The sequence below is a fragment of the Somniosus microcephalus genome, chromosome 22, assembly GCF_052327205.1.
Source record: "Somniosus microcephalus isolate GS21.2 chromosome 22, FLI_Smic_1.0, whole genome shotgun sequence".
Taxonomy (NCBI): Eukaryota; Metazoa; Chordata; class Chondrichthyes; order Squaliformes; family Somniosidae; genus Somniosus; species Somniosus microcephalus.
The window spans coordinates 72,840,192-72,866,172 of NC_141008.1; the positions used below are offsets into that span (position 1 = coordinate 72,840,192).

The 25,981-nt window shown below is 44.5% G+C and overlaps 1 protein-coding gene across 4 annotated transcripts in view; it reads right to left on the bottom strand.

Moving 5' to 3' along the window:
• The window catches only part of LOC147102522 (membrane-associated phosphatidylinositol transfer protein 3-like), a 495,678-nt gene that overhangs the window by 134,159 nt on the left and 335,538 nt on the right, over positions 1–25,981 (bottom strand). For all 4 annotated transcript variants that reach the window (XM_085965038.1, XM_085965039.1, XM_085965037.1 and 1 more), the window contains 4 exons: positions 20,924–21,043; positions 20,284–20,468; positions 13,298–13,470; positions 11,664–11,834 (listed from right to left, as the gene is read on the bottom strand). In XM_085965038.1, the coding sequence (XP_085821164.1) occupies positions 11,664–11,834; positions 13,298–13,470; positions 20,284–20,468; positions 20,924–21,043 (649 nt within the window). The remainder of the gene's footprint in view (positions 1–11,663; positions 11,835–13,297; positions 13,471–20,283; positions 20,469–20,923; positions 21,044–25,981) is intronic.

Consider the following 25,981-nt stretch of genomic DNA (forward strand, 5'->3'; position numbering starts at 1 on the left):
TCCATATTGTATTTAAAATAACATTAAAAAATCATTCCCCTCCTTCCATTTCTGTTACCTACTGGCCTTTCCCATCGCACCATACCAAATGTTTTAAAACATTTACATTTTCAAGGTGACAACTTGCAGACTTCCTTAAGTTCGAAACAGAAAAAAAAAATCAATTAGGACCTAGCATCCAATATCTTAGCAACACACAGATTCAAAATGCCCGCAAGTGCTTTGAAAGTAGCAGTTCTGGGAATTTCCACAAAGTTATCAATGGATTATGTTTATTCAGATGTTTATTCTGAATATTATCCTTTCAAAAATCTGGTTCAAAGTGAATTGTGGTGGCAGCGAATGTGTGGAAAAAATAAAATGGTGCTGCAAATATTGCTTTTCAAACGGTTTTGTGGCAATCAGGTGTACAGCATCTTCTATAAATGTTTATCAACAATTTTAACCAAAGGTATTTGTGAAAAGAATTTGGTGTCAATGGGGAATGAGGTTACTAATTGGAATTAGTAGTCACGAGCTATTTTAATGTACGTGTTTTCCTGTGTGTGCTCTTGAACGAATACACTGAAGCACATTTAAACACATATTTAAATGGTCGTTCCTCTTAACACTCTGTTGTCTCTGCACAGAGATTATGAGTTAATCAGATTTCCACTTGAACTGCATAAATCTGCGGCGATGATGGAGCACAGCTGAAAAATGATGTTGCAATGTCATGATACTGCAAGCTGCAAAGGGAAGCATGATCTTAATAGAAAAAATGATTAATGTTACTACCAAACGGTGGGGCAGCTGAAACTGGATCCTTTCTCCCTCCAAGTGGAGAATTGATAAATGTAAATCAAGACCTAATTTGCTGAAAAAATATCTCCTTAGAATTCCATATGTTAGGCAATTCCATTATTTCACAGAAGAAGATTCTCTAGTCGGAAGATGCTGGATTAAAATGGTTACCAGGGAAACTGGCTCCAGGGTACAAATTTTTATAATGAAATCCTGCCTGAATCATCTTGCAAATGCGGTGAAGGACTGCAAAATCAATAAATAGAAAATCCAGCGAAACAGATCAAACATGCACTCATACCTCAGTGCCAAAATAAGCAAAGATCCCTTTGATTAGGAACATGGATTTGCATTGAAATCATGGACAGTAAAACTGCAGACTGACAGCTTTCAAACCTAATTATTGACGCGGGCAGTCAACCGCAAGAGTAGAAATAGATACCATACAACTTGGGGCTTGTCAACCTCAAAAAGAGACATCACAGAGGGGGCTTAAGATACTTAACAGAATAGAGAAAGTGATGCAATGTAGAAAAAGTTCCAAAGCTCCACCTTTTTTTTTTACTTAAAGAAGGTCGTCTTTCATTGTTCTGAATCCAGAACAACAGAACAGTGACTGCTGGTGCGAGACAGCGCTGTTATTTTTGAATGAGCATTTTCCTTTTGTGGTACTCGGTTTCAAGATGTATCACTCCCACCTTTATTATGAGACGAAAAATGCTCCCTCTACTCTGCCTCAACAATAGACCTTAACCCCAACTTTAGCAGCGCACTGCCGACTATACCAGAATTAATTATCCATTTCCCACACCAGCCGCCCTTGTTGCAACTCTGACTGAAATGATTAATTATGGGTTGTGTGCAGCTTTATGCTGTGCATTCACAGCATCTAGAAACCTGAGTTGAAATAAAAACAGAAAATCCTGGAAATGCACAGCAGGTTAGTCAGCACATTTAAGAGAAAAAGATTGGCTTTATTTTTCAGGAGTCTGAAGGGTTTCTACCTGAAAAATAACCTACATGCTGATTGACGGGCTGTGCTTTTATTTTTATTTCAGATTTTCAGTAATATGCTTTTCTTTTTTCAAAATGCAGGGACTGGGCTGAGACAGTCCCAAGCTCCTTCCTAGTAGTAAGCTTACAGTCATTAGTCTGCAATAAAAACAGAAAATGCTGGAAATACTCAGCAGGTCAGGCAGCATCTGTGGAGAGAGAAACAGAGTTAACGTTTCAGGTCGATGACCCTTCGTCAGAACTGGAAAAAGTTGGAGATGTAACAGATTTTAAGCAAGTGTAGGGGCAGGGAAGGAGGGAGGGGAGGAAAGAACAAATGGGAAGGTGTAGTGTATGTACCTTTAAGAGAGAACTACTTTTACAGCTCCTGTATACTGTAGTACCGGCAGTAACCACACCTGTATATAAGCCTTGAGCATGCCTCTGTACTGTTAGTCTTTAGACTACCCTCCTCCAGTAAACACCTGTTGATTGTTAAGTTACAGCATCCGTGTAGTTATTGGAAAACATCATACTTTAAGAATCACGGATTCAACAGAAGGTCTGTGATAGGATGGAAGGCAGGAGAGATTAAGAGACATTAAGAGAGATTAAGAGATGGTGCAAGGCAAAAGGAGATGGTAATGGGACAAGTTAAGAAACAAAAGATGGCTCTAGAGAAGTGTAAATGGCAGAATGATCGACAGCTGCCATGTTAGTCATTAGTCTGCCTTAGATTCAGATCCCAGACGTAAACGGGTAGTCTTCTAGCTCATGAACTCCATTGCAATCTCCATTGGCATACTATACGAGTGAGGTATAGTTTCTACCTACTGTAGAATAGTATATAGTCCCACTGCACTCAGTGTGCTCTTAAGAAATAGGAATCATTCCTCTTTCAGCTAATGCACGGCACTGATTTCACTGTACAAACAAAATAGCAAAATACTGCAGACGCTGGAAAGCTCAAAAACAGAGAATGTTGGAAACACTCAATAGGTCAGGTTGCATCTGTGGAGAGAAGAGGCAAGTTGATGTCTGGGGTTCGGACAAGAGCCCAAAATGTCAACTTGTCTCTTCCTCCATCAATGCTGCTTCTGCTGCTGAGTGGTTTCAGGATTCTCTATTATTTTACTGATAGCACTGCTGAGTAACGTTTGGGTAAAACTTCTTTACCCAGAGAGTGGTGAGAATGTGGAACTCGCTACCACAGGGAGTGGTTGAAGCGAATAGTATAGATGTATTTAAGGGGAGGCTGGACAAACACCTGAGGGAGAAGGGAATAGAGGGTTACGCTGATAGAGTTAGATGAGGAAAGACGGGAGGAGGCTCGAGTGGAGCATAAACACCGGCATGGACTGGTTGGGCCAAATGGCCTGTTTCTGTGCTGTATATCTTATGTAATCCTATGTAACGTTTTATTGAAGCTCACCTGTATAGAGCACACCATATAAAATCTGACACTTGTATCTATCATATCATATAGTAACTACACACTACAGGGTACTCGTATAGTATTTCAATGGAGCAGTATGCTATTTAATGCCAATATGGGAAGCTGGCACTAATCTGTCTTTCACAAACACACCTTATCCTGTGTTCAGGTACTGCCTCCCCTATTAGGATTGGCACAAAATTTTACAGCATTCATATACAAAATTTAATGCTGAGTCAAACACGGACAAAACAGTAGGAGACGCAATGTCAGCCTATATCTGGTGCACACTATAAAATCACAATTTGTCACTCCTACCAGTTTTAATGTGATTTACTTTGATTTTACATTTAAATGTTTTGCTAACAATTATTTCAGTCTTTCTGACAACTATGATAGCTTTGCGATCAACTGTACAAATTCATTTTGTGCAACATCTTACCCTCCAGACATGAAGGCCTGGAAATTTTCAGCATAACCACAATGGTTGTTCCATTTTGTTTGAGGAAATTTGTGCGTAACTGATTTACTCCAAAACATTGCTACACGTGAATTTCCCCCATTGTTTGCACCACTCCCAAGTTACGTCAGCTGAAACGCCACTTAGCTCATTAATATAGCCCCGCCCCCAGGCAAAAGACCCGAGAACAGGAGTTCTGAATGGGCGTTAATTGACAGCCACAATTTTAGATACAGTAGGGCCCAAAGTCACCATTTCTGGTGTTTTATAGCAATTGTTTGTAAGCGATATAAAAAAAAATTCTGCTCTCCGTATCTTTAAATGCTTTCTTATGGCATCAGAATCCATTACATTAAAAAGAGCAAAGCTTTCACAATTGCATTTCTTAAACATGATGGCTTCAAACTTTAATTTTTATAAGATCAATAAGATAAAGGAGCGCTTAAAGAGACATAGAACAATAGGAGCAGGAGTCGGCCATTCGGCCCTTCGAGCCTGCTCCGCCATTCAATGAGATCATGGCTGATCCTCTATCTCAACTGATCCTCTATCTCAATACCATATTCCCGCTCTCTCCCCATACCCCTTGATGCCTTTTGTGTCTAGAAATCTATCTATCTCCTTCTTAAATATATTCAGTGACTTGGCCTCCACAGCCTTCTGTGGTAGAGAATTCCGCAGGTTCACCACCCTCTGAGTGAAGACATTTCTCCTCATCTCAGTCCGAAATGTCCTACCTCAAAAGAAGGTGGATGGCGTATGTTCGGGAATATGCTGATGAGATTCTCAGCAACAATAAGTTGCCATTGTCAAAATCAGCGCAGAAGCCAGCGTAAATTGTGACGTAAAAGCCGGATTGAGGAAGTTCCGGCCTGAAGTATTACAAAAATAAAAATCAAACTAATGCTGTCTGACACTCAAGCAGCCTCGAATAATATAATCCACAATGTGTAGCAGACACAACCGCTCCATTCAATTATAATACCCGGTGTAATGGAACTGAATATCAGGTGCTGCGTAGATAACGGGTGGACGACCCGATGCCATCCATTTTGTGCCTCTGCCCGAGATGAACTTCTAGCCCAGTGTGTCTTAATATGAAAATGAGGAAGACTTATGGATTTTATCCTGTTGGGAGGCCACCGACAATATTTAAATGACCCTGACTCTGGGGAGCTGTACCAATTGGAGAGCTCTTCCAAAGGGCCAATACAGTGGGCTGAATGGCCTCCTTCTGTGCTGTAAGATTCCACGATATAAAGTCACTGCTGTCTTGGAATATATTAGCAAGCTGTGACACAAGACTGGATGGCAATCAAAACCTTCAGAATTTTACTCCTGAAGGCCGTGACCTTATTTTAACCTTTAGCCCACAGGCTGCTCCAGCCAACGATGTGTTCCACAGTCCAGTCATTTAATTTTGAAGGTTTCAACTAATGTACTGTGGTACTGAAGCAAAAAGCAATATTTTAGTTGAGCATTGTCAAAACAAGTTACTCACGGCAGCAGGCAAAGGATGAACCCCTCACTAGGGTTACAACCTTATAACACATTACCAGCCACCTGTATATATATATCATTAAAATAATGGCATGTGACATTTGAAAAGACAAATAGAAATTGCCAGAAAGGCATTAAGACTCATGTCCGACATTCTAACGAGACCTCAGCGTTAAGTCAGCCGGTAAAGAACTTTGGGCATTTTGTCACACACCGAGAAATGTCCTTTCCATACAAAATAGTCCGGTCGCACTATCTTTAAATGAGCTGCATTTTCCTTTCAGGGTAGCATCGTGGTTCAAATCTAGCCAGTCACCAGGAATGAAAGCCTCATGGTTGCTAAGTATCCTAGATCAGGGGCGTCCAAACCTTTGAAGGGAATTTTCCCAGCCCTGGGGAGGCGGGTTTGGAGGCGGGACTGCTGAGAAAATGGCAGAATCAGGGGGCGGGTACCCATCCTGCCCCCAGCCCGCCGCCGTGCCATCTTCCCAGGAGGCGGGTTTTATTGACTTAGAAGGTAACACACAGAGGAGAATGTATCTTCCATCCAGAGGTCTGCCGTACTGGATGTGCTGCAGGCTGGGCCAGCTTACATAGGAGCCAGGTATGGGCGGAGCCCTACACACAGTACAATACAATGGAAATGAAACTGAAACCAACCACAGTCACAGGCAGAGAAATACTGATGAGTGATGAATGGAATATTTCATCACAGCGGGTACCTGACCCGCGCTGGGAGCCGCCTCCTCGAGGCGGGAAGTGGATTATAGTCACTTAACTGCCTGTTAACAGGTAGTTAACAGGCAGTTAAGACGATTATCCTCATTTTACCCCTGCAAGTGCAGGCTTCCCAACGTCGGGAAACCCCGCCAGGGTCACCGAGGCGAACAGTGGGTCTGCGGGGTGCAAAAAGTGCGCTGTGAAGGTAAGTGATGGGTGCAAGTGTGGAGAGGTAAGTATGTGAGGTGAGTGCAAAGTGATAGAAAATGTTTACTTACCTTTGTTTCTTCCTGCAGGCTTCAACAGTTGGGGAACCGGAGACTCCGGCATCTCACCGGCAGAGATGACAGAATGGCTGCTGCATTCTCCGATACAACAACCATCTGATTTCTGCTCAGCGGATAGGTTTGGTGAGCCTTGAATACAAGGACTCATCAAACCAGAGAGAATGTCCGTGTCAGTTTCACACAGCTGTCAAACGATGACAATTCATCTGTCAAAAATCTTTGACAGATGAAACATCATACGCTGACCTTCTCTGTCACCGGCTTCCCCTTAATTGGCCGGCTAAACCCGCTGGGCGGGCTTAACAAGATCAATCAAGGGAAAATAGCTTGGGTTGGCCAGAAGTCGATGGAGGCGGGACTAAAACCCATTAAGTGGGAGTCCCGCCTCCAAAAGCTCCCCATTAGCAAAATGTGTTAGTGAGCCATATAGCTGTGTATCATGGAGCCTCGGGGGAGCCTCGGGGGGAGCCTCGGGGGGAGCCTCGGGGGAGCCTCGGGGGGAGCCTCGGGGGGCACATATAAAGGTTACATCCACATTACTATCAATTTGCATATCTGTCAAGCAGCTGATACAAACAGATGTTCGTCTTCTGATTTAGATGTTAACTGCCAATAAGGCGACGGTGCCATCAACACCCCTTTCCAAACCTTCAGGTACACAAAATTCAAGCAGGATAAGACAGCCAATAAGAAATATATTGGCCCAGAAATTCGGGTCGGGGGCTTCCCGCGGGTGTAAGCCCCCGAACTGCACTTACCTTGCACGCCAGCAGTTGAGTTGTAGGGCCCCATGCAATTCTGCTCCGGGGCCTGGCCCAGCTGCCGGCGTGCTGTGCTTGCATGTCCCAGGGGCGTAGTTAGTGCGATGCGTCCCCTGGGATCACGTGGGCCATGTGCAGCCAATCGGAGGAGGGAAAAGCCCATTCATAAGATTGACAGAAAGACCTGTCAAAACTTATAAATACTATGGGCCCCAAAATAGCAGTAAACCTTCAAATAATTTTTTTTTTTAATTCACACTTTTTAAATAAACTATAAATTACATTAAATAACTATTTTAAACAATAATTTTAATTTTTGAAAAAAATAATTTTATATTCTAATGGGGCTAAAAATAAACTTACCTTGCTTTAAAGTATTTAAAAATAATAAACCTGTGGAAAAAATGTTTTAATTTTAATTAATTGACCACTTACCTTGTAAAAAGCAGGCCTTACGCCTGCTTTTTAAATGTGTAAATCCTGCAGGCTTAACCTCGCGTGAAAACCTGCAAAAAAAACGTAAGTTTGATGCGCACGCGCAACCTCTCCTGCGCGCGCGTTCGACCTCTGAACCCCTTTGTTCAGAGGATCGGAAGTGCCGGTTTCCCGCGCATGCGCAGTGCATGCAGAAAACCGGCACTTCCATTCGGCCTACGGGTAAGTACCCCGTGCGCACTCACCTGGGGAAAGCCAAATTTCTGGGCCCTTAGGAAGCCACTTTCTTCAACCACCATAAACAAATGTGGGGACGACTATCAACTACCAGCGCCCATTGTATGATAAACAGACGGCCCACAATTGAAAATTGGGGGGAGAGGGGCAGGGACAGTTCAGCTGCCCCTCTGAAGCCCAAAGCCTGCCTGATGCAACTTTCATGCCACGCATGCTTCGCCCATTTGTACCAGGGTTTGAGCAGCCTAACCAGTGGTCCTTAAAGGGACGCTGGAGGCAACTCAAATAAAACGCCATAGAATATTATTATTTTTATTTTTGTGCGGCTAGGAGGAGCAGGAGTGTTGGCAGCTCATAGAAGATTCCCCCATGATTGACCTCCTCTTCCGCGGCCCCCCCCTCCCCCGCCCCCACACCCCACCCCACCACCAGCTCTGACCTGCCAGCTGGCTCAGCATGAGAATCCAGCCACTTTCCACCCTCCCACAACCGGTGAGTTTCCAGCGGGGCGCCCGTCTGGTGCCGCAGCATTTAAGTGAGGCCCAAACCTGAAAATGGTCAAGGCCTCCTTCCAATGAGGGCCTTGGGCGGGGGCACGTCTGCCGATTTCACGCCCGTTTCAGCTGGATCGCCCCCGGCATATCCAGCCGTACGTTTGCTGTTTGTGACACTGCGAAAATTGACTATCAAGTTTGCTTATGTAACAACAGTGACTGCACTTCAAAAAGTAATGCATTGGTTGGAAAGCACTTTGGGACGTGATTAGGCACAACCCTCCATTATGTATTGTACCATTGTAATTTGAAAGTGATGGCTATTCTACTAGAAAGAAAGAATTTGTGGGATAAGTTTAACTCCCAAAAATGGGTGGGTTTGGGTCAGTGGAAAGTACAAGTATTAGAAATGTTAAACAGGACCCCAACCCACCTCAAACCTGCCCACTTCTGGTTTTAGCGGAGGCGGGATGAGGGGCGGGCGACCAATCCGCTCTCAGGAGGTGGGTCAGTGGGTAAAACCTTTTAAAGAGGGTGTCTGCCTCCATTTTAACAAGGCTTCTATTTTTTACTACTGTGGGCTGGGTTTCCCTGGCTTCGCGAAACTCAGCAGGTGAAAGGAGGCCAGAGGGGCCGGATCCATAAGGTAAGTGCCTTTACAGCACTGCTTGTGGGCCAGGAGGAGCAGCAGTCTCTTCGCCCTCCAACAAGCTACCCTGTAAACTGCCCCCGCAACCCCCGCACGACCTGTCTGACTCAGTGCCCCCCTCCACGACCTACCCTCAAATCACCCCCTGCAATCACCGACTCCCCCATCTCTTCCCCCGAAATCTATCAGCTTTTCCCCCACGATCACAGCCCCCCCAACCCCTGCATCGCTCCACCCACCCCATGATCTTCAGCCCCACCACCACCCCCCCCGCAATCATCAGTCCCCACAACCACACTAAACCCACCCCAACCCGGTGTTAATCAGGCTGGCTTTTGGGTGGGGAACTTTGGGGGAAAAGCACACAGGCCCTGGAGTTAAAACTCCACGGTGTTTGGGAAAACTTGCACTTCTGGGTTTCCCGGCCACAACAACCTCCCCAGCCGGATCCAAAACCCCACCCCTGCAAATATCAGGGCCTGTAGCTCTCATAAACAGCCTGCTTTGAAATGCAGATTCTGTTGTCACATATTGCAGCCATCTTGTGCAAACAGCAATAAGAAGTTGTTGGTTGAGGGAAGAATACTGGCCAGGACACCAGTATGATGTCTCGGACACCGGTAAGATGTCTCGGACGCCGGTATGATGTCTCGGACGCCGGTATGATGTCTCGGATGCCGGTATGATGTCTTGGACACCGGTATGATATCTTTGACACCAGTATGATAACTTGGACACCAGTATGATATCTTGGACACCAGTATGATATCTTGGACACCGATATAATGTCTCGGACACCGGTATGATATGTTTGACACCAGTATGATAACTTGGACACCAGTATGATATCTTGGACACCAGTATGATATCTTGGACACCGATATAATGTCTCGGACACCAGTATGATGTCTTGGACAAAAGTATGACGTCTTGGACAAGAGTATGACGTCTTGCTCCTTTTCAGAGCTGTGGGAGTTTTCATGTCCACCTAAACTTACAGGCAGAGCCTCAGTTTAGCATCTCATCTGTAAGACGGCACCTCTGACAGTGCAGCATGTGAAGGAATAAGCCATATTTCAGAAAAATACACCATCATATGAACAGAATTCTGATTTTATTAATACATGATATACTGGGTTTAAAAATCTAAAGTCTCAACAACACAAGCTGTGCAAACAGGCTTCTGAGATAAGATGAAGTGTTACCACACAAGCTTTTGAAATGGGAATTGATTAAAAATACTAAAACAATGGCCCTATTGAAATAGCAATTTGGCGCTTCCAGAAGGTCTGGAGTTTGGGAGAAACACAATGGAATGACCCAAGTAAAGTGTTAAAAACTGACACTTCGAAGAGGAACACAGAATATTAAAAAACCATGTGCCTTTGTAAAAGTAACATCAAATGAAACAGGAAACACAATTATAATATAACCAACTAAGATGGCTTGGAAAACAAACACCCTAGTTGAAGTGTCTTTAATTTACATGTTGTAAATATAATACCTACAGAACACTTTGAAGATATGACTTCAATAGATGTACCAAGCAATCACATAGTTTTTGTATTGAATTTGGAATACCACGGAGTCACAACGTCTGCTAATAACCAGTTAAGCCAATATTAAGAATTGAATGGAAGACCTTTGATAAGAATGACATCAAAAAGATAAATCTGTTGTAGCCATTTTATATGATAAGTTTTTGGAACACCTAAAGGTAGAGACATAATTATGCACGCAACGGCTAAATTGACAGTAAGAATAGAAAAAAAAGTCTAGAGATAATTAGCTGACATCAGCAGAAAACTTCAAAGGATAAACCACTAAAAAAAGGTATAAAAATAGAGCTTTTTCAGATAGACAGAAGTCACTGGGAAGGGGCAAGCAATTCTCGGCTTCAGAACCACTCTGTAAGCCTACAACTCTGAGTCTCGGGTAATCAAGGTATTTGATTTTGGTGGATATCCTGCATTAGAATAATAAGAAATGTAAAAATGTACGAAGTTAAGATTTGAGAATAAGGATCTCTGAGGATAAAAAATGTAAGCTATTTGTTTTTGAACTGTTAATGTTGCAATTGACTCAAAAGCTGTTAACTGTATGTCAGCTTTTAAATAAATCTATATATTTTTAGAATTGTCTCAAGTAGTAGTATTTCTGTATCAAACTCGCGAACTCAAATTCTGTACACTCTTTTGTAAGGAGTTGCAGAATTCTGGGGGGGTTTCTGGACCCTCATAATATCCGGAAGATTACAGTCTAGTTAAACTTATTAAAAGTGCTAAACGAAGGACGGTAACATCTTCATGTCGTTCCTTTCCTTTAGGGAGAGATAGTCTGGAACTTTAGACCCATTTAAGCATCTTATAGAATTTGGCTATCTTTAACTTTAGTTGAAGGTGAACATCTGGGGAATATGCCTGATCTGAGGTAGCCCGAAAAGGGCTTGGACTAGTAATTATCCCTTCAAGCACTCCCTCAGTACTGCACTCAAAGTTCCTGGAGAGGAGCTTAAACCCACAACTTTCTGACTCCAAGATGAGAATGCTTAAAACTGAGCCAAGCTGACACTTAACTGCTGGTTTTTAGACCCTGGTTAAAGCTGAAGTCTGACAAGTGTGTCTAGGACCTTTGCACATTAAAAATATTTAGGTCGGAGAGATTCAGATCAACAAAAGTGTACTGAGTATGTTTCATCTTGCAACAATATTAAGAATCAATTTTTCTGTTACTGAGTATTGTAAGTTGAAACACACTCTAAACAACCGAGGTACCTAACACTCGGTTTCTAAGTACATTAAGAAAGCTCATTAAACTATTTAAAAACCCTCCAACTGCTCGTGGGATTGCAAGAATCCGATTCCAAATTATTTCCCACTATCCCCATGATATCACGAAGAACAACATACCTAGAAGGGCAGAATTCCCATCTCCCAAAGGGTATCGCTGGTACCTTGGAACAGAGAATGGAGCCAAGAGGTGGAACTTTTTCTCCAGCAGCGGTTCCAGGCGAGAAGCAGAGGGGTCGGCCGAGTGGAAGAGGCTGTACACCTGGGTGCAAGCAGGTCGCAGCTGAGCCACTGGTAGAGAAAAGAGAGAGAGGTGTGAGGGAACAGCAGCAGGCAAAACTGATCAATCTCTTCAGTGCCAATGGACCTTTCAAACGCTGCCTGGGAACACGTATTGAGGGTGGCAATTTTGAGGGTGGCAATTTTTCGCTCAGGAATAAAACAAAAATGGGAATAATTTTAACGTAAATCGCATGGTTGCAGTCAAAGAAATGGAGTGTGACAACTGAAAATGGAAAATGAAAATGAAGAAAAGTGAATTAGACAAAGGAGCAGGGAGTCGTGGGCAGGGCTGCACATTAATGCAAGGCTGTGCAACTACAACAGGTCAATCTCATTACGTCCCCCAGGCACCCTGATCAAAAACAAATACTGTTCTTTTTTTGCCATGCACCGTTCTTTCAATACTGACTCGCTGGAGAGTTCATCAATATACAGAGCAACTGCTGCTTTGAAATGTAGTGGGAAAAAAAGTTCACTGTGAGTCCCGCCGGCAATGAGATACTTTGCTCACCATGAGCGTGTATTGGAAAACGATCGCTCGTGATTTTCCGACATGTATTGGTGCCAGGTGAGGTGCCTTGACATTGGTGGGAACCCAGAAAATGTAGCTTTATAATCTTGTATTCCATTGGTTGTTGAACAGTGTATACTAAAGCAGGATGTACAGTAAAAAAAATAACATTGTTTGTTTATTGTGCTGGGAAGGGGAAACATTGAGCTAGATCTTTTTAAAAATAGTCTCTTTTGGTCTCGTTTTGTTTCTGCAAACTCTGGTACCTGAAGGAACAGCAAAATCCCTACAATGGAATGGGCCGGGTGTGAGGTGGGAGGGGGGGGGGAACTGTTCCTGTTGGCATTCCTCCATCTTCCCAAGATGGAGCGTTACCATGCAGTGCTACACTGAAATACCAGCTAGGAACTTGCAAACCAATCCAACCTGATAACTCAAATAGTCAGAACTGGGATTCAAAATCCCTGTTTCTGGTCGAGAATTGAATGCCCCTCTGCAGAGATTCTGTGCTACCCGAAACTAACTGTGTCTGCATCTGCAGAGTAAGATACCGAAGCTTTTAATCCACAGACATGCGTTTTGGAGTTAATATCCCATGGCAAACATTTATATGCGCCAATTCCTAAAAGAAAATGAATACTTATTTGGACACTGTTTCCAGCAACATGATTTATTTTTGCATAATTACCAGATAAATGGATACAATTATGCAAAATTAATCATTACACTGAAAAAAAAACCCACTGTAAACTATCAAGATAAATCCAGTACAACTCCAAATAATTAATTTAGGAATTATTTGAATAAAAACAATGACTGTGCTCCAAACTACACAGCGTGCGTGCTGAGCAATCACTGATTCCAGTGCAATTTGCAGTTTGTATATGTTTCCCTGCACCCTCCTTTGGGCTATATTTTAATGGCTGTCTTGCTATAGACTACAGGATCTGTAAGGTCTTACCATCTACTGAGGGAAGTACTGTCCACCTCATGGCCAGAACCAAGGCCAATGGGGAACCAAAGAGGAAGAAGTCAGAGACGTCAAAATCAAATCGACCTGGGTTCCCATCTAAAAAATTGGTGCTACTTGTCCTTTGTAAATCCGACTCATCATTTAACGCACTGGAGTGAATTCTGTATTTAAAAAAAAATGTATATTTATTAAAACCCAATGCCTTCATCTTATAGGAAACATTTTAAATTAAAACTGGTTTATTTTAATTTCCTCATAAATTATAGATTTTATTGAAACTTCTAATTTTTATAATTTTGATTTAATTAGCTATATATTGCAATGCGCCCAGCAAAAGCACAAATAAAGAAAACGAGGTCAGCATCAGGCTATATATAGCAGAACTGCAATATTGTAAAAATAAAAAATTCATAATAGTCAAACACCGAAGGCAAGATTAAGGCAATCAACAGTACTGTCAAAAGATTATACAAACTAAGACTAGAAGTATTACAACAACACCAACTTGCATTTAGTGCCTTTAACATAGTAAAGTTGTTCCACTGCACTACACAGAACTGAGAACAGATGTCAACCAATAGTAACAGAAGGTTTAGTGGAAGTGGCCGAACTTATGGTTTAAGAGGTAGATTGTAGGAAGGTTCTTAAAGGTGAGGAGAGAGTAGCAAGGCAGAGACATTGAGGAAGAGCACATAAAGCCAAGATAGAAGAACGTTCTATCACTGAGAGTAGTGGAATGGGGGATGCCAAAGAGGTCGCAGGTGAAAGAGTTGAGGATGCTGGCCAACAAATAGGGCTGGGGAAGCTACAGAGACAGAGGTGGAGCAAGGCCAAGGAATGATTTTAAGGCGAGGATGAGGATCTACAAGTTGTTTCTCCGAGGGTGCGGAAAGCTAGCGGAATCCAGCAAGGACTGGGCTGATGGATGCAGAGATCCTCATGAAGGTGAGGCTTGCATTTTATGGAGGGTGGATGTGGGAAGACCAGCAAGAAGATCATTAGAGAAATTGAGCGTTGAGGTGTGAAAGACTTATGTGGAGCATAAACACTGGCATAGACCTGTTGGGCAGAACGGCCTGTTTCTCTGCTGTAAAATGCTATGAAATTCTACACAAAGTTATGGATTAGGATTTCAACAGCAGAAGGCAGGGCGTAATGGTTGAAACAGGTCGTGCTTTGTAGTTGAGCTTAGTAAGTTGAAGGAATTGAGGCTAGAGGGGAACAGATGTTTGCGGGAGCCAAAGAAGTTGGTTTGGGTTTTCCAATATGAAACTGGAGGAAATTATGGTTCATTCAAGTCTTAATGTCGGACAGGTGGTCAATGAAGGAGGCAGTGAGGTAGAGCTGAGTGTTGTCGACATAAATGACCCCATGCAGCCGGGGTGACTTGTACATGATGAAGGAGAGGACATAGATGGAGGTCTATGGTGCATCACACGTGACTGCGCAGGCATGGGAGGAGAAAGCATTTGACGTGATGTAATGTCAACAATGTGGTAGCTAAGAATGGAACTAGGAGAGAACAGTGCCACAGAGGTTGACAGTGGAGGAGGAATGTTCAAGGAGGATGGACAAGGTGATGATGTTGAAAGCAATGGAGAGGTCAGGGAGGATAATGATGGATAGATATTTGCGGTTGCAGTCACACAGAATGTCATTGTTGATTTTGACCAGTCCACTGTGAGCAGGACAGAAGCCTAATTGGGAGGCTTTGAACAGGAATTGGTGGGATGGTTAGACACTAACCGTATTAGACGAAGTTTGAAAATCTCCCCCAAAGTAACAGCCTCTAACTAGTGGGTGCATCACTTTTAAGATTGTCCTCTTTTCCCATTTTCTCAATTAATGTGATCATGTTTTCATTGCTCAGCATCTTCAATATAGACACTCCAATAGATGTCAGATATCTATTGAGAACTAAATACTGTAAGATATTATTTTATATACTATGATGATGCATTAAAACTTTCTGTGCGAAAATAATAGGATCTCAAAGGTAAACACAATGGCCTAGAAATTCAGTTGGGCGCGCCAGCCGTTAGCGCCTTAGGAGGAGTAGATCTCGAGCGCTAGGCACTTAGCGCCTGGGCGCAGCGCGATCTGCGCCTCGCCCCAACTTCAGTAGACATTTAGCGCCGGCGCAAAGTCTTAGCGCGCCCTGCTGCGCGCGCAGATCATGACGTCATTTCGTCGTGCAACGCCCTTTGTGCGCCCGGAACCGGAACTTCACTCGCGCCGCCCCATTGTGCGCCGGGCGGCCCTAACAACTGTGAAGTGGAACGGTACACAGCCGAGGCGGGCCGCAGGGAGCGCAAATTAAAGGGCACTCCTGCAGTAGAAAAGGCAGCCGTTTTGCAACACTTTGTGAGAGACAAAGATGGATGATGATGATGATGATGATGATAGAGGAAGAGGAAGAGGAAGAGGAAGAGGAGGAGGAGGAGGAGGAGGAGTAGTAGTAGTAGTAGTAGTAGTAGTAGTACCGGTACCACATAACAAACTGATGGAGAGAAGCCCTCCCCAACAACACAAATACAGCAGTCTCGGCCTTTCAAAAAAACAAATCCACCCTCCCCCTTTAAGAGCTCACCAGAGCCAGAGTGTCTGCCGTCAATCAGCAGCTCGCCGCACCTGCCCTGCGCCCACCTTCCGGTGTTAGCGCCCGGGCCGCCGGCTTAGCGCCTAAAGAGAGCCGTGCATCGCCAGTTTTAGCGCTCGAGCAAACTCTTAGGGCGAAGCTAATGAATATCGGGGAAGTGGCCTCGAATTTGCGCCGGGCGCAAACTTTAGCGGCCGCCCGACTTTACCGCCCCAAAAGTGGCTATAATGAATTTCTAGGCCAATAAATATTATGCTTGATGATTCAGATGCTGAAAATCCACAGGACTTCCAGTGAACTTCTGCCATAATTCTGGAAGGAGTGCACCGGAAGGGACAGAAATTAGACGGGAGCTGAGATATACCGAGGTCCAGCCTAACATCTAGATTTCCATGGGGCCTTGTAAGGGATAGAACCTCTGCCCACTCCATACCAGACCATCAGCACAGGAGGGGATGGGGCTGGTAGTGGGGGACTCCCAATGTTGGGAGCTCCCACATCCCGGGCCCTCAGTGGAATCCAGTGTTTCATTGGTGGCGGTGTATCTGGTGAGACCTGGTGTATAAGGCCACCAAAGGGAATGTGGGTCTTCCCAAGGCGTCTAGGTTAGGATTGTGGTCTGGGGTCTCAAAGAACAGGCAAGTTGTTTTTTATTATTAAAATGTGGCCCCCTTATAAAGAGGGCTGCTGTAGGCAATATATAATTCTTTTTTTGGTGAGTGGGGGATAATCTCTGCCCTATTGACCAACGTTGTGTGGCAACTTATGGTCTCTTTGGCAGGTAGGTCCACTAGATATGCCCTAGTGGCATGGTCACCAGCCAGTGATAGACAAATTAAGGGGCCTCCTCTTGACTCTACAAATTTTGGCAGACTCGGTGTCTGAATGTTGTGGACGGGTTTATATCACCATCCCCTCCTACGGATTCATAGCCCTCCAATCTTTAATTAAAGTCTAGTTGCAGCAGGAGTTAATAAAGAAGCTGAGGTATAAATATTATAAATTGATCAATTTTATTAAACAGACTACAGATATTTCATTCAATTGCAGTTTTAAAAGGATGATTAGGAAGAAATTATAGTACTCGTAAAAATGATATATATTTAATTTTCTATATAATGCCAAGGATGATAAATTGTGCCTTTTAAAATTAAATAAAAAATATATAAAAATGTCTTGCGGTTCTTTCAATGGATTCATTAAAAAAAATCATGGCATGTAGTAGTGCGATATTTGTGGTAAGTATTTGATAAATTATCTGGCTATCCTAAACTGTCATTTTAATATTGAAAGATGGTCAATAGTGAAAACACTACAAGAGCTAATATAATTTTAATGTTGGATGGATTTTAATATAGGCTAATGGAAAGGGATATCTCAAATATTATTCTATATGAATGGAATTTGATGTTGACATTTAAAATTCCATAATATATCAAGTTTATAATAATTGTTCGATCATTCTTCTTGCTGTTAAATCTCATTCACATATTCTCAATGTTAGACAAGGACATCAAGCTTCTCTCGTTAGAGTTAATGATAATCCCTGTCTTACCACATTAATATTATGACTGGAATGACTGACGAGAATCCTGTTGGTTATTTGAATTGCTAATATAAAAAGGTGCATGAAACCTTCTGAATGGTAAGATGCACATTGAGGTACTCCAAAGGTTTTGTTCAATTATTATAAGTTTGTTATTATATGTCATAACGTAGGAACTAGAAAGCGTCAAGATAGTTTTGAGGCGTTTCATCAAGGCTGTGCGTTCAGACCTCCAGCGCGATCATTTTATTGCCGAGAGCATCACCAGCTGTGTTGTTGGCCACAAGACTTGCAGGATTCCCACCTAAACATCCTGATGTACATGCTGCTGCCTTCTAAACAGGTACTTTTAGCTTCTTAATATTTGTATTCTCCTGTAGTCATTAGTCCAATTTTGTAGAGAACTCAAAGTATGCTCCAATTCATTGACGATTACTAAAAATAATGGAACAGACTGAGTGATACAGCACAACACACCAGAGTGGGTGTGTTGATGGATTCTTGTCCACAGTTCCCCATGTAATGAGTTCCTGATCTCTGCCAAGCTGGCTGGGACAGGTATTGAATAGAAATAATCGGGTAAAAATCATTCTGGGCCTGTTTTCGGGTATTGACACGTTGCTATGTAAGCAGTGTGTAACTGAACCAAGATGCCCAAGTATCATTGGAAGCTGGTTCTTGGGCCTCATGAACATTATCAGGGTGAGCTACCAGCGTTGTCATGAGGCCAAGGCCTACCCTGCTCATCATTGACTAATAGCACCAAGGGGACCTCAATGGGCATTAGGCGCCAGCTAACATATTCAAGGAACATGACACCTGTTAGGCGTCCACCCGGGGACATCGCCTTCACAGAGTGGGTGCAGGCCATTCCACTGCTAAATTGTTGTGCTCTACGTGTATTTTACACCCAATAAATGAATGCAATGCATACCAGTTCCTACCCTGATGTACTTCCTGCAGACGAGAGAGAAGACCAAAGAATAAGTCAACACAAACTGCTCTTCCACATCCTTCCAGCAGTTGGTTGAAGGAAACATCCTGGAAAAGGGGGGAAATTCCTGAGGTAGCGGAAATGATAAATAGGACTGAGGGAGCAATTTTTATCACAAAAGGAATGCATTGTGGAGTTTCTGTTCCACTGGTATGGAGCCATAAAGATAAAGAAGATTGCTAGATCAATTCTTCAGTTCTGCATGGCAGTAGTGAAGGGCTAAAATTGAACTCATATTTTTACATATTTGTTCACAGGACATGGCCAACACTGACAAGGCCTGCATTTATTGCCCATCCATTGTTGCCCTAAGATGGTGGTGGTGGGCCATCTTCTTGAACTGCTGTAGTCTTTGTGTTGATAGTGCTTCTATGATAATGATAGGTAGGAAATTTCAGGATATTGGCCCAGAAACAATAAAGCAAAAGACAATATGGGCAGGATTTTCATTGGGCCGTGGAGGCGGGATTGGAGGTGTGTGGGGGGTTAAAATCGCGAAATCGGGGGGCACGAAACCATCCCGCCCCCAACCATGCCAGTTTCAAAGGAGGCGGATACCCGACCTGTGCTGGGAGTCGCCTCCCCGAGGCGGGAAGGGGATTAGTGCTAATTAACTGCCTGTTAACAGGTAGTTAACAGGCAGTTTTTAGCCTAATTCCTATTTTTATTCCTGAAGTGTGGGATTCCCGACGGCTCCAAACCATGGCAAGATAATGAGGCGGACCGTCAGGCTGAAGGGCTCTGAGATGTCCGGTGTTCAGGTGAGTGATGGGAGCATGAGTGCAGAGGTAAGTGTGTTTGGTGTGTGTAAAGTGTTTAAAGAAGTTTAATTACCTTTACTCACCTTTACAGCCTTCCTTCCTTCAGGTCTCGGGAGTCCCTCATCTCACCGGCACGGAAAGCAGAATGGCCGCGAGCTGTCAAAAGTTGCAGCATTCAGCTTTCTGTTCTGGAGAGATCTCTAAATCAGCCTGAGAGGAAGGTATTAACTTAGTGTACAGATTGTCAGTGTTTGACAGCTTCAAAGAGCTGTCAAACGCTGATATTTCATCTGTCAAAAGCTCTTGACAGATGAAATATCAATCTGTAACGTCACCTGTTGCCGGGTGGCCCTTAATTGGCCTGCTGAGCTCGCTGGGCGGGCTCAACAAGGTCAATCAAGTGAAAATCGCGTGGGTTGGCCACAACTTGATGGAGGCGGGACTACAACCCCAAAAGTTGTAGTCCTGCCTCCTACACACCTCCAGTATCAAAATCTAGCCCTATGTGTCCAAATCATGACATAGGAGAGGAACTTGGAGGTGATAGTGTTCCCATGAGATTGTTGCTCTTCTTCTCTTTGGGAGATGTTGCAGGGCTGGGAGGTGCTGTCAAAATCACTGGGCTAGGTCAGGGAAAATCACTTAGAGTTCTCGCACTTGATTGGTGTCAAGCGAGTGCTGCTGTAATGTACTTATACATGTCGATCAAAGACGGGGACAGGTTAAATTGTGCTGCCTTCTGTTGAGTAGCCAGCCAACACACACCATCTAAATTCAGACGTAAAGAATGGCCAATTGGGCAAGATACTGGAAAGCTGTAGATGCAGAGGGAATAGTATGCCAGCATGAGTCACTGGCTTGACAGGAGACAAGAAACACTGACATGGATGGAATGAATGAATATTCCAAGCCACCAAACCATATGATAGTTTAAAAACATGGCCCTGAAATAATAAATTTAAAACCCCCAGCTATGAATTGCTTTTCATGGTTTATAAACTAAGTGCTAAGTATCACCATCCCTTTCCCCAACAATTCTATTCAATTCTGATTGGCAACCTCTGTCACTGCTACCTTGACAGAAAAGCCTGATGCTGTGTTATGGTATCACAGTCATAGGTAGAAGAGTCACTCTGTTTCCTTGGCAATGGTTTCCTTGGTTCCTCAGCATCAATCCCTGAGATGTCAATATTGCTTTTGCTAAGTCGTTTGCTGGAGCTTAAGTCGGATCCAGGTTCATCAGTTAAAAGTGTGTTGTCCTTTTGTAGAATAAAAAAAAGTAATTAGCAAACAGAATACGAGAATCATAAGACAGAATTAACCCTTTGTTCATTAGTTTCCTTTGCAGAACATGATTCTGTCTAAAGCTACAGATAGAAAATCTTCTTCAAAATTAGACAGATATCTACTATTCCTCAACAGTGCGAAGATCAACATTTTGTTCATATTGATAAGGAGCAAAGACACTACTGTTGTCCTCAAAAGGGTTAGTATCAGCATTAGTATGAAACACTTAGAGAAAGAAGAGGACGTTTATGCCACATATAGTATCCTCATGCTGAGCACAGCTTTGAGTGGAATATCAATTAGATCAATGTTATTACCTGATAGATTTGAACCTATTGTCCATCATTTGCGTTCTGTGTGCTGGGTTAGTTGAAATTTTCAACTTTAGTGAGTATTTAATGTAATATACCTGTAAAGTTTCTGGTACCTGTATACTACCAATACTCCCCCTCCTGCTGCTGTTCTGGCTTTCACATGTCGTATGGGCACTGTAACACAAGGCATCAAATCCCAGAATTCCTCCAACACAGTCACCAATTAAGCAAACCTATTGGAGACAGAACAAAAACAAATAATAATCTCCTTTAAAACACAACTCCATTCAATCTATAAGGGTGTTTGAGCTGAGAGGTGGCCATACTGGTTCTCATACTGTGTTAGCTATTACCTCTGTGTGCTCATAGCACATATTGGGAGAGCCAAATGCAACAGCAGGTTTCTTCCAGTGTAATTACCACTCCCCATGTCCTCAAACTCCACAAAGGGAGAGTCAAATAGTAGGTTTCATCCAGTGTAACTACCTTTCCCCATGTATTCATAGGCGCAATGGGAGAGCCAAACATAATTGCAGGTTTCACACTGTATAATTACCATTCTCCACAGCATTGCAGCTTACACCAGGTCAGTCATATGTAATAGCAGGTTTCTTCCTGTGTGAATTACCACACTCCATGTACTTAAACCCACAATACAGAAACTTAATGTAATAGCAGATTTTTTCCTGTTTAATTACTGTTCTCTATGTAGCCATATCCTACATCAGGAGATATAACTAGGTTTCATTATATTGAATATCACACTTGTGAGTTTGTGTCCCATATTGGCAGTGTGAATGTAATCTTTGCCAACAGGGACACCTCCATTATCCTCGGAGAGTTATACAACATGCAGAAGTGCTGCCACACCCCAGCTCAACCTTCAAACCGCGGGCAACTGCCAATCACCGATGGTGGGTTCCATTGGTGTTTGCTCCCTCTCCCCATGAAACTCATGAATATAATAACAGGTTAAACCGTGTTTAGCTAGCAAATAACTTGTTGCAATTGAACTAACAAATGTAATACACAGTTAACATTATTCAACTGTTTCTTCAGTTACTTTTAATGATCTGTGTGCCAAGGCCAGAAGGGATATTCTCTTACGAACTGCTTTCATCATCAATTAAGTCCATAATCACATTCTCCAACTCCAAACTTGTTCTCCGCTCATCTTGATCATAAGGAGTGATTTTTAACCTGCCCATCCGTTGGGCAGAATTTGGTCATGTCACCCATCTTGAGTCAGAGTCCCTGTAAACTGAAGATCAGGATCGAGGTCAGGGAGGAACCTGCTCAGGATTGGAGGAGACCATGGGGTTGTGCTCAGTTAATCTGGGCTCTATCAGATTAGTCACAATCCAGTGGAACTCTCTGATGCTTGGAATGGAGTCATATAGCATGGTCGATGCCATGGACCGAGGTTGGCGAAGCGTAATTGCTTATTTGCTTGCCCAGTGGACAAGCAGGTAAAATCGCCCAGGAGACTTACCCGCTGCCGACTCGCTCCCTTCCTGCGGTCTTCAATTTTAGCCTTGCTCTTCTGAGTGGGCAGCATGGACACTCATTGGAAATCAGCGAGGCCTTTCTTTAAATGTGCTATTTCTGCCAGCAGTCCCACAAGGAAAGTGTAGGCCTCTCCCGCCCCAGGCTTCCCTCCCCGCCCCCCGATTCCGATCACAAAGCCCTACTGAAACCCCCTCCCTGACACTTACCCGAGTGTCGGGGGCTGTACCTTCGGATCCCAGCAGCAGACTCTCGGGCGGGTACCTGACCGGGGACATACAGATGAGGCCCGGGAGTTAAAGTCACCCAGGCCTTATGCTGCCGAGGTCACTGGGGTTTGCTGCTCACCCAGATCCCTGTCCCCTCGATTCCCAGCCTGCGTTAAAATCGGGGCTAATGTTATTATCTATGCATAATGCATAAGGCTGTCTCTAACTTATAATCACTGCACATATAATGATATTGATTTAAGAGACTAACAGATACGCATGAGTAAGTACCAGGTTGTAATACCATTGAAGATCCAGGTGTTATCATAAATCATCAGGGAAACTATTGAATAGTTTAGAACTGTCACCTGAATCCTGATGAAAATACAGGATCATGTTAAGCACTATCATGAATGCATTATTTTTCTAAATATTTAGTTTGAAGTTCCCAAGGAAATTGTTTTATTTTTGCACTTTAAAAAAAATCAGATGCTATCATGAACACTGACAACAAGGATGCTTCACGTGGCTGATTTATGACCACATCTACCCGAAGGATTAAAGTTGCATATAATCACTGCATGTTTACTGGAGTTTAATCTCTGGGTTCAGGGCTAAGAATTAATATAGGCGCTATAATCTGCAAAGTGTTCCAGGGCCGCAGCACCTCCTAAATATGATAGAAAAGTTTCAAAAGCTAATCACTGTCATCAACCTTCAAGAATACAGATAAGTGCGAAGTAATACATTTTGGTAGGAAGAATAAGGAGGCCACATTCTCCTTGGAAAATAAGGGGGAAAAATTCGGGTGATTTGCGCCTCCCTAAGAGGGTGCTGTGGCAGAACTACTGAATGACTCTGGCTAACTGTATATAATTCTCTTTAACGATGTTCTAACACCAGCCTAAACCTGTACCATTGTGTTAGGCATTACTGTGTTTTGTACATAGAGTTTGCATGTACGGGGCGTGGCCCCTTTAAGAGCGCGGGAAAACGCGGGCAAACGCGATGACGTCACGTCGCAAACCACGGGGCTGCCCAAGCAGTCCCTGTGGCATCTCCTTTGAGTAAAGACCTGTTTAATTGTTCTCCTGTGTCGATCTCAGTTATTCGTAGGAATTCGTTAATTCCTACATTGGTGACCCCATTTTTGTGAACGTTTTCACAAAAGAAGAGCACAGCATGGAAGCGAACACCGTTTCGCTAAAGCTACCGCAGTTCTGGGAGCAGCAAGCGCCCTCGTGGTTTATTCAGGTCGAGGCCCAGTTCGCCCTGAGGAACATCGATGCGGATCAGACCAAATATCTTTATGTGGTCTCCGCACTCGACAGCTCTACCACCTCTCGGATCGTCAGCCTCCTCGAAAACCCCCCAACGGAGCGCAAGTATGAAACCCTCAAAGCGCGGTTACTGCAGGTTTTCGGGCTCACAAAATTGGAGCGCGCCCGTCGATTATTCGCTATGCCCGGGCTCAGGGACTCCAAGCCTTCAGAGTTGATGAGCCAAATGCTCACTCCTGGGCTCAGAACGGGAATGTTTCCTCTTCCGCGAGATTTTCCTCAGCCAACTGCCTGAACAGGTACAAGCTGCCCTGGCCGGATCTGAAACTGAAGACTGCGCAACACTCGCTGCGGAGGATAACAAAATTTTCATTGTAACTCGGCAGTATTGCACCGCCACGAGGTACCCATCCCCCGCAGACGCCACCCCAGCTCATCAGCCTGCTGGGCTGTGTTTCTACCATGCACAGTTCGGCGCGAAGGTGAAGCGTTGCCGCTCTCCCTGCAGTTTTCCCCCCAAAAAACAACTTACACTGCGACCACCGAGGAACGGGTCTAACGGGTACCCCGCGGCCGCGATGGCGGTCGGCAACGCGGGAAAATTGCTGTTCATCACTGATACTCTCTCCGGTCGTCGTTTTCTGTGCGACACCGGAGCGCAGTGCAGCATTTTACCCGCGTCCGCCCTCGATGTGCAGACGGGGAATCACGGCCCCGCCCTTGAAGCGGCCAATGGCGGAACTATTCGGACCTTCGGCAGACGGCGAGTGGAGTTGTGCCTCGGGGGGCAACGTTTTCACTGGGAGTTTGTTACGGCCAAAGTTTCCCAGCCCCTCCTCGGCGCGGATTTCCTGTGCGCCAACAGCCTCCTGGTCGACGTTAGGAACCGACGGCTGATTAACGCAGCAACTTTTAATTCTCTTCCGTGTTACCGCAGTAACACTACGTCACGCACCATCTCCTGTACGTTCCCGACTCCTGATGAGTTCACCCGCCTGCTCAGCGAATTCCCCGATCTGACAAGACCCACGTTCTCCTCCACAGCCAAGAAACATGGTGTGGAACACCACATCACCACCAACAGCCCCCCGGTCTACACGCGGGCCCGGCGCCTGGAACCTGGCAAGCTGGCGGTCGCAAAGGCGGAGTTCGCAACCATGGAAAGGTTAGGGATTATTCGCCGGTTGAATAGTCCCTGGTCTTCGCCCCTCCATATCGTCCCGAAGCCTGGCGGCGGATGGCGGCCATGCGGCGACTATCGACGGCTAAACGACGCCACCACTCCTGATCGGTACCCGATCCCCCATATCCAGGATTTCTCTGCCCATTTGGCAGGGAGCACCGTGTTCTCAAAAGTCGACCTCGTCCGGGGCTACCACCAGGTCCCAGTTCATCCACAAGACGTCCAGAAGACCGCAGTCATCACCCCATTCGGCCTCTTCGAGTTTTTACGGATGCCGTTTGGGTTAAAGAACGCCACCCAGGCTTTCCAACGCCTGATGGACTCCGTGCTGCGGGACCTCAAGTTCCTCTTCGTCTACCTGGACGATATTCTCATTGCCAGTCCTACCAAGGAAGAACATACCTGTCACCTACACACCCTTTTTCGACGCCTCAGCCAACACGGCCTGATTATCAACCCGGCCAAGTGTCAGTTTGGCCTGCACCAAATTGATTTCCTGGGGCATTGCATCACCGCAGAGGGAGCGGTTCCTTTACCTTTGAAGGTAGAGGCGGTGACATCTTTTCCACGCCCGCAGAACATAAAGGCTCTGCAGGAATTCCTAGGCATGGTAAACTTTTACCACCGTTTCGTGCCTAAGGCGGCACTACTCATGCAGCCCCTGTACGAGGCCCTCAAGGGCAAGACTGGCAAGAACCCGGTAGACTGGACGGAGGACATGGCCCGAGCATTTGCCGACACCAAAAGCGCCTTAGCCAACACCACCATGCTGGTGCACCCGCTGCCAGGAGCCACCATCGCCCTCACCACCGACGCGTCGGACTACGCATTCGGTGCCGTGCAACAGCAGTGGGTGAACGGGATGTGGCAGCCGTTGGCATTCTTCAGTCGTCAACTACGGCAGAACGAGAGAGCATACAGCATGTTCAACCGGGAGTTGCTCGCCCTTTTTCTGGCCATCCGCCATTGTCGGTTCCTTCTGGAAGGATGTCC